The 15,627-nt window shown below is 42.0% G+C and overlaps 1 protein-coding gene across 11 annotated transcripts in view; it reads left to right on the top strand.

Moving 5' to 3' along the window:
• syne1b (spectrin repeat containing, nuclear envelope 1b) overlaps positions 1-15,627 on the top strand; it is a 163,784-nt gene that overhangs the window by 136,175 nt on the left and 11,982 nt on the right. For 9 of the 11 annotated variants that reach the window (XM_045207582.1, XM_045207592.1, XM_045207585.1 and 6 more), the window contains 14 exons: positions 100-225; positions 2,796-2,951; positions 3,715-3,873; positions 4,112-4,278; positions 4,639-4,801; positions 5,177-5,364; positions 5,845-5,995; positions 7,032-7,214; positions 7,417-7,554; positions 7,750-7,941; positions 8,226-8,571; positions 8,776-8,844; positions 9,574-9,716; positions 10,143-10,269. In XM_045207582.1, coding sequence (XP_045063517.1) covers positions 100-225; positions 2,796-2,951; positions 3,715-3,873; positions 4,112-4,278; positions 4,639-4,801; positions 5,177-5,364; positions 5,845-5,995; positions 7,032-7,214; positions 7,417-7,554; positions 7,750-7,941; positions 8,226-8,571; positions 8,776-8,844; positions 9,574-9,716; positions 10,143-10,269 — 2,308 coding nt within the window. Of the gene's footprint in view, positions 1-99; positions 226-2,795; positions 2,952-3,472; positions 3,558-3,714; positions 3,874-4,111; positions 4,279-4,638; positions 4,802-5,176; positions 5,365-5,844; positions 5,996-7,031; positions 7,215-7,416; positions 7,555-7,749; positions 7,942-8,225; positions 8,572-8,775; positions 8,845-9,573; positions 9,717-10,142; positions 10,270-15,627 lie in introns of those variants that run through there. The other 2 variants (XM_045207586.1, XM_045207591.1) reach the window with 2 other exon arrangements.

Below are 15,627 nucleotides of genomic sequence, written 5' to 3'. Positions count from 1 at the left end.
ATTGATTGATTGTTTGATTGAGGACATATTTTATACTACGATGTTAACAGAAGATGTTTAAGTACTGACACTGTGTGTGGGTATGTTTGTTGTCCACAGGACTGGGAGAGATGTGAGAGAGGCATTGAGGGTTCTCTGGAGAAGCTGAGGGCATTTAAACGGCAGCTTTCTCAGCCCCTCCCTATTCACCACGAGGACCTGCAGGCTGAACAGATGCGCTGCAAGGTAGGCCCGAATCCACTGAATGGTGCTCTTGGAGAGGCGTACTAAAACCACATATCACCAGTGTGCTTTGATTTTATACACTACCGTTAAAAAGTTTGGGGTCACTTAGAAATGTCCTTGTTTTTGAAAGAAAAAGCCATATTTCAGACTGGCCAATAAAAATAAAAGATTAAGATGGGCAGTCTGAGATATGGCTTTTTCTTTGTAACTCTGCCTAGAAGGTCAGCATCCCAGAGTCGCCTCTTCACTGTTGACGTTGAGACTGGTGTTTTGCGAGTACTATTTAATTAAGCTGCCAGTTGAGGACCTGTGAGGCGTCTGTTTCTCAAACTAGACACTCTAATGTATTTGTCCTCTTGCTCAGTTGTGCACTGGAGCCTCCCACTCCTCTTTCTATTCTGGTTAGAGTCAGTTTGCGCTGTTCTGTGAAGGGAGTAGTACACAACGTTGTACGAGATCTTCAGTTTCTTGGCAATTTCTCGCATGGAATAGCCTTCATTTCTCAGAACAAGAATAGACTGCAGAGTTTCAGAAGAAAGTTATTTGTTTCTGGCCATTTTGAGCCTGTAATCAAACCCACAATTGCTGATGCTCTAGATACTCAACTAGTCTCAAGAAGGCCAGTTTTGCTTCTTTAATCAGCACAACAGTTTTCAGCTGTGCTAACATAATTGCAAAAGGGTTTTCTAATGATCAATTAGCCTTTTAAAATGATAAACTTGGATTAGCAAACACAACGTGCCATTGGAACACAGGACTGATGGTTGCTGATAATGGGCCACTGTACGCCTATGTAGATATTCCATTAAAAGTCAGCCGTTTCCAGCTACAATAGCCATTTACAACATTAACAATGTCTTCACTGTATTTCGGATCAATTTGATGTTATTTTAATGGACAAAAAAAGTGTTCTTTAGAAAACAAGGACATTTCTAAGTGACCCCAAACTTTTGAACGGAAGTGTAGGTTTGAGAATATTTTGTGATAATTAGAGAAGTACATTATCTTTAAAAGGAAAATGATTTGTGAACTACCACAGTACAATACAGACAGCTTTTTCAATCCCATATAGGCGATATGATTTCACAGATGTTTCCTTCACACATATTTTGAATGTTTGCCTTGTGTTTTGGACCTTTAGACATGGTCCTCACATTTCTCCTAACAGTTATGTTCAGGTAAACTCTCATTGAACAGTGGGTTTTATTCTTAGCAATCATGACTTTAGAGGCTTTAGAACACCTTGTTCTGGAGGCATATTTAACTGATGTAATTATAGACTCACTTGGCACCTTTATGAGTCTGATCTAATTACAACATTCCTCCAACATTCCCCACACCAATGCCAGGAGCTGTTTACTGGTCTGCAGTACTGACTCACTAAGGATTTGATGAACATAATAGCAAGGTCATTACATGGCATTGCGGTTCATGATCCTAGTAATCAGGAAATGGATTGTATTACTGGGTTGTTCCACCAATTCGGTGCCTTTTGAGAAGTGTAACTTCGTCCCAATTTGTTTTGATTTCACCTCATTTTAACATTCTGTCATAAAGAGCATATGTTCAACTTCATAAAAAAACATGTTTTCCCATCTTGAGGGTAAATTTAAAAAAATACTTTAGTAAGTGCCAAATAAAGTAACAGGGTTGACGATTTCATCTTAAATCAGCCATGAATCCCCTTTTGACAGGGGGAATGGAAGCTTGTTGTGTGCAACAGGGAGTGGCAATTGAAAGCAATTTTAACAAAAACTTTTTTATTGTTAAAAAATGTCCAGCCTGTCTATCTATGGGTAACAGGGTTGACGTATAATGCTCGAACTGGCTCAGTTTACCACCACAAAACACCCAACAATTGCTAAAAAGAGTAGAACCAGCTCACCTGCTTTTACACTATAATTTGACTATAAGATGTTAATTATTATTATTTATTTTTTTTATATTTAAAAAGGAGTTCAGTTCACCTAACAAGCTTGACCTTAAAATGAGGGAGAGACATAAATTAATCACTAATCTCACAAATTAAATAATAATCTTCATAAATGACTTTGTCAAAGCAACAAAATAACTAGGGCTTTACAATGATGGAGACATTTGGGGGGTCAGTGGGTTAAAATCTTCCTCAATGTCACAGAGGGTGCACGGAGGGACATGTCAAAATGCTGAATTAGCAAGTCTTTATTCATATAAAAAGTCAGATTTATTGAAGACTCCATGTGGTCTATATTAAAGGGCACTTAATTTAATATAACAGGCTTTTACGATACAATATTGATGCACAATTTCTACTTAAAATGTCAAACCCACTCTTTTCGTGGAACGACCCTACAATTATTATAATATGTTTAATACTGAATACAGGCAGGCTCACATAATGTCCAGGGAAATTATCTGTAGGTGGGCTTAGGCCTATCATGGACTGTGTCCTAAATGGTACACCAATGGTGTGCACTATGTATGGAATACAGTGCCATTTCAAATTGACCCATGATGTCTTCACAAATGTTCAGCTAAACATAGTCTTGGTTGCTTAAAGCAGATGATAATGTTCTCTCTCCTATGACCAGGACTTGGAGAACACATTTGATGGCTGGACAGAAGACCTAGCCCACCTGACGGTGCTGAGGGAGTCCCTGTCTAGCTACATCAGTGCTGAGGACCTGTCTGTTCTGCAGGAACGCATAGAGCTGCTGCACCGCCAGTGGGAGGAGATCTGTCACCAGGTACTGTATGGCTGTTGAATATGTTGCTGTGAGGAGAAGCAGTCTCTTCCCACAGCCTCTGTGTCTCTGACACAATAGGTGGAGTGGCATCAGTCTAGCAAGAGAGACTAGAGCAGTCATTTTAAGTTGTAATGACATGTGGTCCCATATGGTGGTGCTGATGCTCCACAATAGGCCATGGCTGCACTACGTACAGTAGGCGTAGTTATGGGAACAGGGTTGAATCTTGCAGGCTTGCACTGATTGCTAACTAGTGCAGAAAGGTCTGCAGCAGACTATGGTCAATATGATTGAATAGTGGTTCTGCAGTCTTCTTTAACGCCTTTGTGAAACATATATCTGGTGATTTCATAAAGCTGGTAGCTTAGTGTATAGTGTAACTAGACTTGAAGTAGAGAGAATCTTTCATGCAAAACAGTACAGGATGTTTCTCCTTCAAACTGCATCCGGTGTTGTATGTGTATGTAGACCACATACCAGATAGTGACAGGAAGTCACACTGTGCTAGCTTTAGATGCATACATTAGGTGACACCTCTCCATCACTGATAACCTCTTCATTAATGTTCTGCTAAATCTATGCATATTGCCTAGTACCGGTAGTTGTGTATGTTTCTTTTTTTATAGGAAAATGTTCATTTCTTTCTCTCTGCAACTAGCTATTATCCTTACCATGGTGAATTAATTTCAAATGAGTATATGTATTTACAACACGTGTGTATCTGTGTCTTGCTGTCTCTCTCTCTCTCTCTCTCTCTACATAGCTATCCCTTCGGCAGAAGCAGGTTAGTGAGAAGCTGAATGAGTGGGCCGTGTTTAACGAGAAGAACAAGGAGCTGTGTGACTGGCTCACCCACATGGAGAGCAAGGTCTCCCAGAATGGAGACATCAGCATCGAGGAGATGATCGAGAAGCTACGCAAGGTAAACACCAACCGATACCAGACCTTGTCTTTTCATTTGTGTTTGAGTAATTAGACAAATAAATATCCCATTGAATCTGCTCTTCTCTACTTTGTATTGTACTGAGCAGTAAGAATACAGGTTCCTATGAGAAATGCTTGTAGAAGTTGATTCCTCTTTGAATAATGTTTTAGTCCAAACTGTTATGCTATTCTCCCTTTTTAAATGGTCTGATTCCAGTTTTTACTCCCTCTCCCAGGACTACCAGGAGGAGATAGCGGTGGCTCAGGAGAATAAGCTACAGCTGCACAAGATGGGTGAGCGTCTGGCCAGGGCCAGCCACGAGACCAAGGCCTCTGAGATAGAACACAAACTCAGCAAGGTGGGCGAGCGCTGGCAACACCTGCTGGACCTCATCGGAGCCAGGTAAGGAGAAGGATATATATACTACGGCCGTGTGTGTGGGGTAGGAAGTACATGGATATACTATACTGCTGCGGGTTAGGAATATACACACACTTGTTTACACACGCCATTGGCGTTAATATTTGCTTTGATGCAGCCTGTCAGAAAATCCCTGGCTGCCCCAGTGTACAGTACTGTACTTGGCACAATCTGACCACAATGGGACTTCCTGGTAAAATATAGGTTGAATAAAATAAAAACAATGAGTTGAAAGAAGCGGTTTAATGACTTTGTTAATTGTTTTTAGGTGCTTCATTACTAGGAATCTACTGTGTAGTGTATGTTTTTCTAAAACAAGCATAATGTATCCCATTGATATAGAGTGAAGAAGCTGAGGGAGACTCTGGTGGCAGTGCAGCAGCTGGATAAGAACATGAGTAGTCTGCGGTCCTGGCTGGCCCACATAGAGACTGAGCTGTCCAAACCCATCGTCTTTGACACCTGTGATTCCCAGGAGATACAGAGGAAGCTGGACCTGCAGCAGGTAAATACCCCATCAGCTTGGTGGTCCCAGATCTGTTTGTGCTGTCTTGTAAACTCCTGTAGTCGTTGTCATAGGAGTTGGCAAGACGGCACAAACAGATCTGGGCTGTGGGTACTTTGAAAACACACTGTAGTTTACATCCCCTGATATAGCTTATTGATAGAGCTACTGTACATAATCAATGATGGTTGCTTATGTTGATACTTTATAGATCCTTTTTAGTTCCTATCAGACAGGCTTACAGACAATACAATAGAGATGGGCTTATTGAAAAATCTTAGTAGGTTTCTTGATTCTGAAAATATCAAGATCCCGCCCTCTTTCTCTAACATAGCGTACCATAACATCCTTCCATCTTTCTCTCCGTCCATCCAGGAGCTTCAGCGTGACATAGAGAAGCACAGTACAGGTGTGGCGTCTGTGTTGAACCTGTGTGAGGTGCTGTTGCACGACTGTGACGCTTGTGCTACGGACACGGAGTGTGAATCCATCCAGCAGGCCACTCGCAGCCTGGACCGCCGATGGAGGAGCATCTGTGCCCTGTCCATGGAGAGAAGGCTCAAGTAAGACACACACAGTTTAACTTAACCTTTTACTGCAGTGGGCTAAATCAAGGTCACACAGTGTTTTCTTGGTAGTCTTAAACAAATCTACTTTGAAACAAAAGTATACACCTCACACACATGGTTATGTACAATGTCAGATATAGAGTTGAAATGTATTCAGTTTTGAGTTTGCATCCCAATATTACACTTTATATACGTCACAGAAGACTGGACATAGAAACGTTTAAACAAATATATGTTTATTAATTATGAAATTATGAAAGATATTAATAACATTCCATCCATGAGGCCACTAGAGGGTGATTTGGTCATTTGACTGCAGGACAGTTGTTTCTACAGTAGCACAATTTTTTTCTTCCAAGAGTATCAACAAGCAAAGTGCAGTGATGTAACTCTAGGGTTGGTTAGTCTATTTGAAAGCTTATGATGTAGGCTGTCACCATATCTTAAACTGTCCATATCGTTTTAATTTCTAAGGATTGAAGAGACATGGCGTTTATGGCAGAAGTTTTTAGAGGACTTTACGTGTTTTGAGGAGTGGCTAGTGACCTCAGAGAAGACTGCTGCTCTTCCCAACTCTTCAGGCGTGCTGTACACTGTGGCCAAGGAAGAACTAAAGAAGTTTGAGGTACAGACCACCTTATTTGATATGCTGTAAACCACTATATTCTCTCCCCATGTATCTCACATTCAGAAGACAGTACCTCTAAAGTACATATCTGGACAAAACTCATGGATGGACTGACTTGTCTCTGATTGATACTAAATTATCAATTGTTCAACTAAATTGTCAACTAAATGGATTGAGGTCTGGGCTTTGACTAGGCCATTCCAAGACATTTAAATGTTTCCCCTTAAACCACTTGAGTGTTGCTTTAGCAGTATGCTTAGGGTCATTGTCCTGCTGGAAGGTGAACCTCCGTCCCAGTCTCAAATCTCTGGAAGACTGAAACAGGTTTCCCTCAAGAATGTCCCGGTATTTAGCGGCATCCATCATTCCTTCAATTCTGACCAGTTTCCCAGTCCCTGCCGATGAAAGATGGTGTTCTCGTGGTGATGAGAGGTGTTGGGTTTGCGCCAGACATAGCGTTTTCCTTGATGGACAAAAAGCTCAATTTTAGTCTCATCTGACCAGAGTACCTTCTTCCATATGTTTGGGGAGTCTCCCACATGGCTTTTGGCGAACACCAAACGTGTTTGTTTCTTTTTTTCTTTAAGCAATGGCTTTTCTGTAAAGCCCAGCTCTGTGGAGTGTACGGCTTAAAGTGGTCCTATGGACAGATACTCCAGTCCCAGCTGTGGAGCTTTGCAGCTCCTTCAGGGTTATCTTTGGTCTCTTTGTTGCCTCTCTGATTAATGCCCTCCTTGCCTGGTCTGTGAGTTTTGGTGGGCGTCCATCACCAGATCTTATTTAGGGGCTTCATAGCAAAGGGGGTGAATACATATGCACGCACCACTTTTCCGTTATTTATTTTTTGAAACAAGTTATTTTTTTCATTTCACTTCACCAATTTGGACTATTTTGTGTATGTCCATTACATGAAATCCAAATAAAAATCCATTTAAATTACAGGTTGTAATGCAACAAAATAGGAAAAACGTATCTTGCAAAAAAATACTTTTGCAAGATACTGTATATATTTTTATTATATGTTGTCCTGTAGGCGTTCCAGCGTCAGGTCCATGAGAGTCTGACCCAGCTGGAGCTGATCAATAAGCAGTACCGCCGTCTGGCCAGGGAGAACCGCACCGACTCCTCCTGTCGCCTCCGGGAGATGGCCCACGATGGGAACCAGCGCTGGGACAACCTGCAGAAGAGGGTGGCCTCCATCCTCCGCAGGCTCAAGGTACACAATTGCGTCCAGAGTAGGCCTTGATGAGCAACTGTAACACAACAGAAAGTATTGTATATAGTCCAATTCTACACTCCAAAATATCCGTAGTGCTCACAGAAAGAGGAGTGTCTGCCCAAAGTTGCAATTCATTGGTAAAAAAAAAATTTGTTGCGAGAAATGTGTATCCTAAAGGTTCTCTTCATGATTTCTCCAGCACTTTATCAGTCAGCGTGAGGAGTTTGAGACGGCCCGAGACAGCATCCTGGTGTGGCTCACGGAGATGGACCTGCAGCTCACCAACATAGAGCACTTCTCAGAGTGTGACATCCAGGCCAAGATCAAACAGCTCAGGGTAAGAATGCCCACAACACCTCACACCTTGGGGCTGCCCAGGTACATGATACTGGTCATCATTGTTGCTGAAACATTTCACACCTGGTAGTTGTGAACTCAACCTTACTTGGTTGGTCTCTGCTTCTCTTCCCCTTTTTGACAACCACTGATGTAAAATGAAGTACATTTGATTGATTGATTGATTGTCTACCAGGCGTTCCAGCAGGAGATCTCTCTGACCACTGGGAAGATCGAGCACATCTTCCACCAGGGTGAGGTGCTGCTAGAGAAGAGTGAGCCTCTGGATGCCGCTGTTATAGAGGAGGAGCTGGAGGAGCTGCAGAGATACTGCCAGGAGGTGTTCGGACGCGTGGAGCGTTACTACAAGAAGCTCATACGCCTACCGGTAAGCCTAGGGATGACGGCAAGCCTAGGGATGACGGTAGGCCTAGGGATGACGGTAAGCCTAGGGATGACGTCTACTGGCCCCCTTGGTTCTATTTTGATGTTGTGTGACTGTTGGCTTCTAGCACCCTTTCATTGTTTTGGTTTTTTAAAGAGGATAGAGTTGAGCACATTCTCTCCCTCCATCTGTGACCATTTTACCAAATGATGCCATGTCTTGATTCCTGGAACCTGTTGTCTTTGTTGACTGTCTCATAAGTGTACCTCCCACCCCTCTTCCTCCAGCTAACAGGTGACGAGTACGACGTGTCATTCTCGGACCGGGAGTTTGAACTAGACGAACCGGGGGACTGCATTCCCTGGAGTGAGCGTCTGGGAGACTGCCTGATGTCCCCTCTACCCTCCCTAAGCTGCTCTGCTTCCCTGGCTGCCCCTCTCCGGACTGGGGCTGAGCGCTCGGGCAGGGACACCCCAGCCAGTGTGGACTCCATCCCCCTGGAGTGGGACCACGATTACGACCTGAGCCGGGGGCTGGAGAGCGCAAGCAGGGCCCTGGGCCTGGCCTCTGAGCAGGGGGAGCATAGAGATGAGGGGAGCTACCAGGGATCAGCTTCTGCCTCTGCTCTGTCAGGTCAGTCTAGTCTACACCCCACACCCCTACTGTCAGATACTAAGGATACCACACCCCTCACAACTTAAGATAGCCTCTATCTCAAAGAGAGTAGAGACATCACAGTGGAGAGATACAGTATTGTACAGTGGCGGTTAAAGCGCACTCATATTCAGCCTTGTTAATTGTAAGAAATGTATGTTTGTATGTATATGTTTCTTCCAGATGTAGTGATCCCAGAGAGCCCTGAGGCCTTTGTTAAACTAACTGAACAAACCCTGAGGTCCTTTGATGGTAGGCAACATGCCGTAGTGTGGAAAAATAACACTCACAGCCTGCTCTCTGCCTGCTAGGAGTTTGATTTGGTTTGGTTTTCTCACTCGCACACTGAAGCGTAACAGCAGGCACTGTTAACCAACAGCACCAATTCCTAACGATTTGTATTTTTTTGTATTACATTTTGCAGCGCATAGGCTACTGTAGCTAACCTCAAGCTAATTTGTGGTTGGCATCCTGTGTGTTTCAAAAGGTGCATGTTGTTGTCTGTTTTATTGTGTTACAAATGTTCTTTGTCCCTTGTCTTCTAATTTACCACTGAATGGATAACACTCACTATTAATGATATCTTAGAACGTTTTGCAGTGGATGGATTTCTATGTCTGTTTGAAGAAAACATTTAGGGCCAGTTTTTCAGACACAGATTAAGACAGATTAAAGGAAAACTCCACCCAAAAACTATATTTTGGTATTTGTCCATTGTTGACATAGTCCCAAAATGTTTTGCTTGTCAGCAATCAAGTTTTCAAGATATGTAACTTTCAAAATACAGAAATCATTTTGAAAGTTACTAATCTTGAAAACTAGATTTTTGGATGGAATGTTCCTTTAAGCTCCTGAATAATGTATATTGAAAGTGCTTTTAAAGGTCTAAGAAGGTCTAAGAAACCGGCCCATGAACATAAAATCAAAGCCTTTATCTAACTGTATTCCATGTGGGTGTCCATCTCTTCTTCCCATCCTCAGGAGAGGGAGGTACCCTGGAGACTCACATTCTCCAGTTGGACAAGATTCTGGACACCAGCCGGTTCCACCTGCAACAGACAGAGAACATAATCCGCAGCCGCACCCCCACTGGCCCCGAGCTGGACGCATCATACATGGGATATGTGAGTACTGCTGGTCCCATTCACTAGTTACTATACTTGTCTCATTCACTAGTTACTATACTGGTCTCATTCACTAGTTACTATACTGGTCTCATTCACTAGTTACTATACTGGTCTCATTCACTAGTTACTATACTGGTCTCATTCACAAGACTAGACACCCAAGTCTTCTGCAGCCCATTTGGCTCTTAGGGTTTGTAAAGGTGAAGTTACGAGTTAAAGTATTCCATAAATCGTATTGTTATGTCTGATAAGAGATCCTTATCACCGTTCTGTGGGGTATGTCTCAATGGAAGGTCTTTAGGAAACATTTAGCTACATAACTCATGTGGTTTGTAAAAGAAGTATCTACTCAGTGTGATAACATGATGTGAACATCTCAGTGACATGCTTTCCATCAGTTGCCTGTCCTGTGGTGTTGTGTAGATGCGTCTGCTGGGAGAGTGTCGTGGCAGTATAGACACTGTGAAGAGGGTGGGCTACGAGCTGAAGGGGGAGGAGGACAAGGCCTCAGGACTCGCTGACCCCATTGGTGATGAATCACAAACAACAGGTAACGTTTGGCCTTCAGATGTTGATATACAGTGCCTACACACAATACCCTATAATGTCAAAGTGAATTATGTTTTTCAATATTTTTACAAATTAATTTTTGTATTTATTAAGGATCTCAGCAACATTAAGGCAGTTATATACAATTTAAAATATTACATGACATTACATTTCATAACACATTTCACAACACATTAAGTGTGTTCCCTCAGGCCACAACTTTACTACCACATATCTACAATACAAAATGCTTGTGTAGGTGTGTGTAGAGTGTGTCTTATCATGTGTACGTGTGTCTGTGCCTGTGTGTGTGTATCTTCACAGTCCCCGCTGTTCCAGAAGGTGTATATATATTTTTATTTTATTTTATTTTTTATCTGATGCTACTGCTTGCATCAGTTACCTGATGTGGAATAGAGTTCCATGTAGCAATGGCTCTATGTAGTACTGTGCGCCTCCCATAGTCTGTTCTTGACTTGGGGATTGTGAAGAGACTTTTGGTGGCATGTCTTGTGGGGTATGCATGGGTGTCCGAGCTGTGTGCTGGTAGTTTAAACAGACACCTCGGTGCATTCAGCATGTCAACACTTCTTACAAAAACAAGTAGTGATGAAGTCAATCTCTCCTCCACTTTGAGCCATGAGAGATTTACATGCATATGATTAATGTTAGCTCTATGTGTACATTGTAAGGGCCAACCGTGCTGCCCTGTTCTGAGCCAATTGTTATTTTCCGAGGTCCCTCTTTGTGGCACCTGACCACACCACTGAACAGTAGTCCAGGTGCGACAAAACTAGGGCGTGTAGGACCTGCCTTGTTGATAGTGTTGTTAAAAAGGCAGAGTAGCACTTTATTATGGACAGACTTATCCCTGTCTTAGCTACTGTTGTATCAACATGTTTTGACCATCACAGTTTACAATCCAGGGTTACTCCAAGCAGTTTAGTCACCTCAACTTGCTCAATTTCCACATTATTTATTACAAGTTTAGTTGAGGTTTAGGGTTTAGTGAATGATTTGTCCCAAATACAATGCTTTTAGTTTTTGAAATATTTAGGAGTACCTTCCATTCTGAAACTAATTGCAGCGCTTTAAGTGTTGAAGTGATTTCACTCGCTGTAGTACTGTGAGGGAAAAAAGTATTTGATCCCCTGCTGATTTTGTTTTTTTGCCCACTGACAAAGAAATTATCAGTCTATAATTTTAATGGTAGGTTTATTTGAACAGTGAGAGACAGAATAACAACAAAAAAATCCAGAAAAACGCATGTCAAAAATGTTATAAATTGATTAGCATTTTAATGAGGGAAATAAGTATTTTACCCCCTCTCAATCAGAAAGATTTCTGGCTCCCAGGTGTCTTTTATACAGGTAATGAGCTGAGATTAGGAGCACACTCTTAAAGGGAGTGCTCCTAATCTCAGTTTGTTACCTGTATAAAAGACACCTGTCCACAGAATCAATCAATCAATCAGATTCCAAACTCTCCACAATGGCCAAGACCAAAGAGCTCTCCAAGGATGTCAGGGACAAGATTGTAGACCTACACACGGCTGGAATGGGCTACAAGACCATCGCAAAGCAGCTTGGTGAGAAGGTGACAACAGTTGGTGCGATTATTCGCAAATGGAAGAAACACAAAATAATTGTCAACCTCCCTCGGCCTGGGGCTCCATGCAAGATCTCACCTCGTGGAGTTGCAATGATCATGAGAACGGTGAGGAATCAGCCCAGAACTACACGGGAGGATCTTGTCAATGATCTCAAGGCAGCTGGGACCATAGTCACCAAGAAAACAATTGGTAACACACTATGCCGTGAAGGACTGAAATCCTGCAGCGCCCGCAAGGTCCCCCTGCTCAAGAAAGCACATATACAGGCCCGTCTGAAGTTTTCCAATGAACATCTGAATGATTCAGAGGAGAACTGGGTGAAAGTGTTGTGGTCAGATGAGACCAAAATCGAGCTCTTTGGCATCAACTCAACTCACCGTGTTTGGAGGAGGAGGAATGCTGCCTATGACCCCAAGAACACCATCCCCACCGTCAACATGGAGGTGGAAACATTATGCTTTGGGGGTGTTTTTCTTCTAAGGGGACAGGACAACTTCACCGCATCAAAGGGACGAAGGACGGGGCTATGTACCGTCAAATCTTGGGTGAGAACCTCCTTCCCTCAGCCAGGGCATTGAAAATGGGTCGTGGATGGGTATTCCAGCATGACAATGACCCAAAACACACGGCCAAGGCAACAAAGGAGTGGCTCAAGAAGAAGCACATTAAGGTCCTGGAGTGGCCTAGCCAGTCTCCAGACCTTAATCCCATAGAAAATCTGTGGAGGGAGCTGAAGGTTTGAGTTGCCAAACGTCAGCCTCGAAACCTTAATGACTTGGAGAAGATCTGCAAAGAGGAGTGCACACATCCCTCCTGAGATGTGTGCAAACTTGGTGGCCAACTACAAGAAAAGTCTGACCTCTGTGATTGCCAACAAGGGTTTTGCCACCAAGTACTAAGTCATGTTTTGCAGAGGGGTCAAATACTTATTTCCCTCATTAAAATGCAAATCAATTTCTAACATTTTTGGCATACGTTTTTCTGGATTTTTTTGTTGTTATTCTGTCTCTCACTGTTCAAATAAACCTACCATTAAAATTATAGACTGATCATGTCTTTGTCAGTGGGCAAACGTACAAAATCAGTAGGGGATCAAATACTTTTTTCCCTCACTGTAGCTGACATTGTATAGTGTTGAGTCAACCGCATACATAGACACACTGGCTTTACTCAAAACCAGTGGCATGTCATTAGTAAATATTTAAAAAAGTAAGGGGCCTAGACAGCTGCCCTGGGGAATTCCTGATTCTACCTGGATTATGTTGGAGAGGCTCCCATTAAAGAACACTCTCTGTGTTCTGTTAGACAGGTAGCTCTTTATCCACAAAATAGCAGGGGGTGTACAGCCATAACACATACGTTTTTTCATCAGCAGACTATGATCGATAATGTCAAAAGCCGCACTGAAGTCTAACAAAACAGCTCCCACAATCTTTTTATTATAAATTTCTCTCAGCCAATCATCAGTCATTTGAGTAAGTGCCGAGCTTGTTGAATGTCCTTCCCAATAAGCGTGCTTATTGGTCTGTTGTCAATTTGTTTACTGTAAAATAGCATTGTATCTGGTCAAACACCATTTTTTCCAAAAGTTACTAAGGATTGGTAACAGGCTGATTGGTCGGCTATTTACCCTATTCTTTGGGTTGTGGAATTACTTTTGCTTCCCTCCAGGCCTGAGGGCACACACGTTCTAGTAGGCTTAGATTAAAGATATGGCAAATAGGAGTGGCAATATCGTCCGCTATTATCCTCAGTAATTTTCCATCCAAGTTGTCAGATAGACAACAATACTTTTCACCTCTTCCACACTCACTTTATGGAATTCAAAATTACAATGCTTGTCTTTCATAATTTGATCAGTTATACTTTGATGTGTAGTGTCAGCGTTTCTGCTGGCATGTCATGCCTAAATTTGCTAATATTGCCAATGAAAAAATTATTAAAGTAATTGGCAATATCAGTGGGTTTTGTGATGAATGATGGAGCTGAGTTTGCCTTTTTGCCCAAGATTTCATTTAAGGTGCTCCAAAGCTTTTTACTATCATTCCTTATACCATTTATCTTTGTTTCATAGTATAGTTTCTTCTTCTTTTTATTCAGTTTAGTCACATGATTTCTTAATTTGCAGTACGTTTGCCAATCGGTTGTGCAGCCAGACTGATTTGCCATTCCTTAGAAATTAAAAACTGAAATGTCTTGAGTCAAACTATTCAACCCCTTTGTTATTGTCACGATCGTCATAATGAGTGGACCAAGGCGCAGCGTGATATGCGTACATCTCTTTAATAGAGTACTTTTCAACACGATACAAATAACAAAAACAACAAACGAAACGTGAAGTCCTCGGTCATACACAAACCAACACGGAACAAGATCCCACGAATCACAAGTGCACAAAAGGCTGCCTAAGTATGGTTCCCAATCAGAGACAACAAGCAACAGCTGATTCTCGTTGCCTCTGATTGAGAACCACCCCGGCCAACACAGAAACACATAACCTAGAACAGACCATAGAAAAACGAAACATAGACTCTACACAACGAAACTAACACCCTGGCTCAACATACAAGAGTCCCCAGAGCCAGGGCGTGACAGTTATGGCATGCCTAAATAAGTTCAGGAGTAAAAATGTGCTTAACAAGTTACATAATAAGTTGCAGTGTTGGACTTTGGATTCTGTGTGCAATAATAGTGTTTAATATGATTTTTGAATGACTACCTCGTCTCTGTACCCCACACATATATATTCCTCAGTTGAGCAGTGAGTTTCAAACACAGATTCAACCACAAAGACCAGGGTGGTTTTCGAATGCCTCACAAATAAGGGCACCTATTGGTAGATGGGTAAAAATAAAAAAGCAGACATTGAATAGTTATTAATTACACTTTGGATGGTGTATCAATACACCCAGTCACTACAAAGATACATGCGTCCTTCCAAACTCAGTTGCCAGAGAGGAAGAAAACTGCTCATGGATTTCACCAGGCCAATGGCTGTGATAAGAGAAAACTAAGGATGGATCAACAACATTGTAGTAACTCCACAATACTAACCTAATTGACAGAGTGAAAAGAAGGAAGCTTGTACAGAATATAAATATTCCAAAACATGCATCCTGTTTGCAAGAAGGCACTAAAGTAATACTGCTAAAAATGTGGTAAAGCAATTCACTTTTTGTCCTGAATACAAAGTGTTATGTTTGGGGCAAATACGATACAACACATTACTGAGTACCACTCTCCATTATTTCAAGCATAGTGGTGGCTGCATCATGTTATGGGTATGCTTATTATCGTTAAGGACTGGGGAGTTTTTCAGGATAAAAAAGAAACGGAATTTAGCTAAGCACAAGCAAAATCCTAGAGGAAAACCTGGTTGTCTGCTTTCCACCAACCACTGGGAGATTAATTGACCTTTCAGCAGGACAATAACCTAAAACACAAGGCCAAATATACACTGGGGTTGCTTACCAAGAAGACAGTTAATGTTCCTGAGTGGCCAAGTTACCGTTTAGACTTAAATCTACTTGAAAATGGTTGTCTAGCAATGATCAACAACCAATTTGACAGAGCTTGAAGAATTTTGAAAATAATACTGGGCAAATGTTGCACAATCCAGGTGTGGAAAGCTCTTAGAGACTTACCCAGAAAAACTCACAGCTGTAATCACTGCCAAAGATACTCATTCATTTTCAATAAATGTGCAAACATTTCTAAAAACATGTTTTCACTTTGTCATTATGGGGT

The sequence above is a fragment of the Coregonus clupeaformis genome, chromosome 25 (genome assembly GCF_020615455.1).
Source record: "Coregonus clupeaformis isolate EN_2021a chromosome 25, ASM2061545v1, whole genome shotgun sequence".
Classification (NCBI taxonomy): Eukaryota; Metazoa; Chordata; class Actinopteri; order Salmoniformes; family Salmonidae; genus Coregonus; species Coregonus clupeaformis.
The sequence above is the reverse complement of the archived record's forward strand: the minus strand, read 5'-3'. Positions and strand labels throughout refer to the sequence as shown.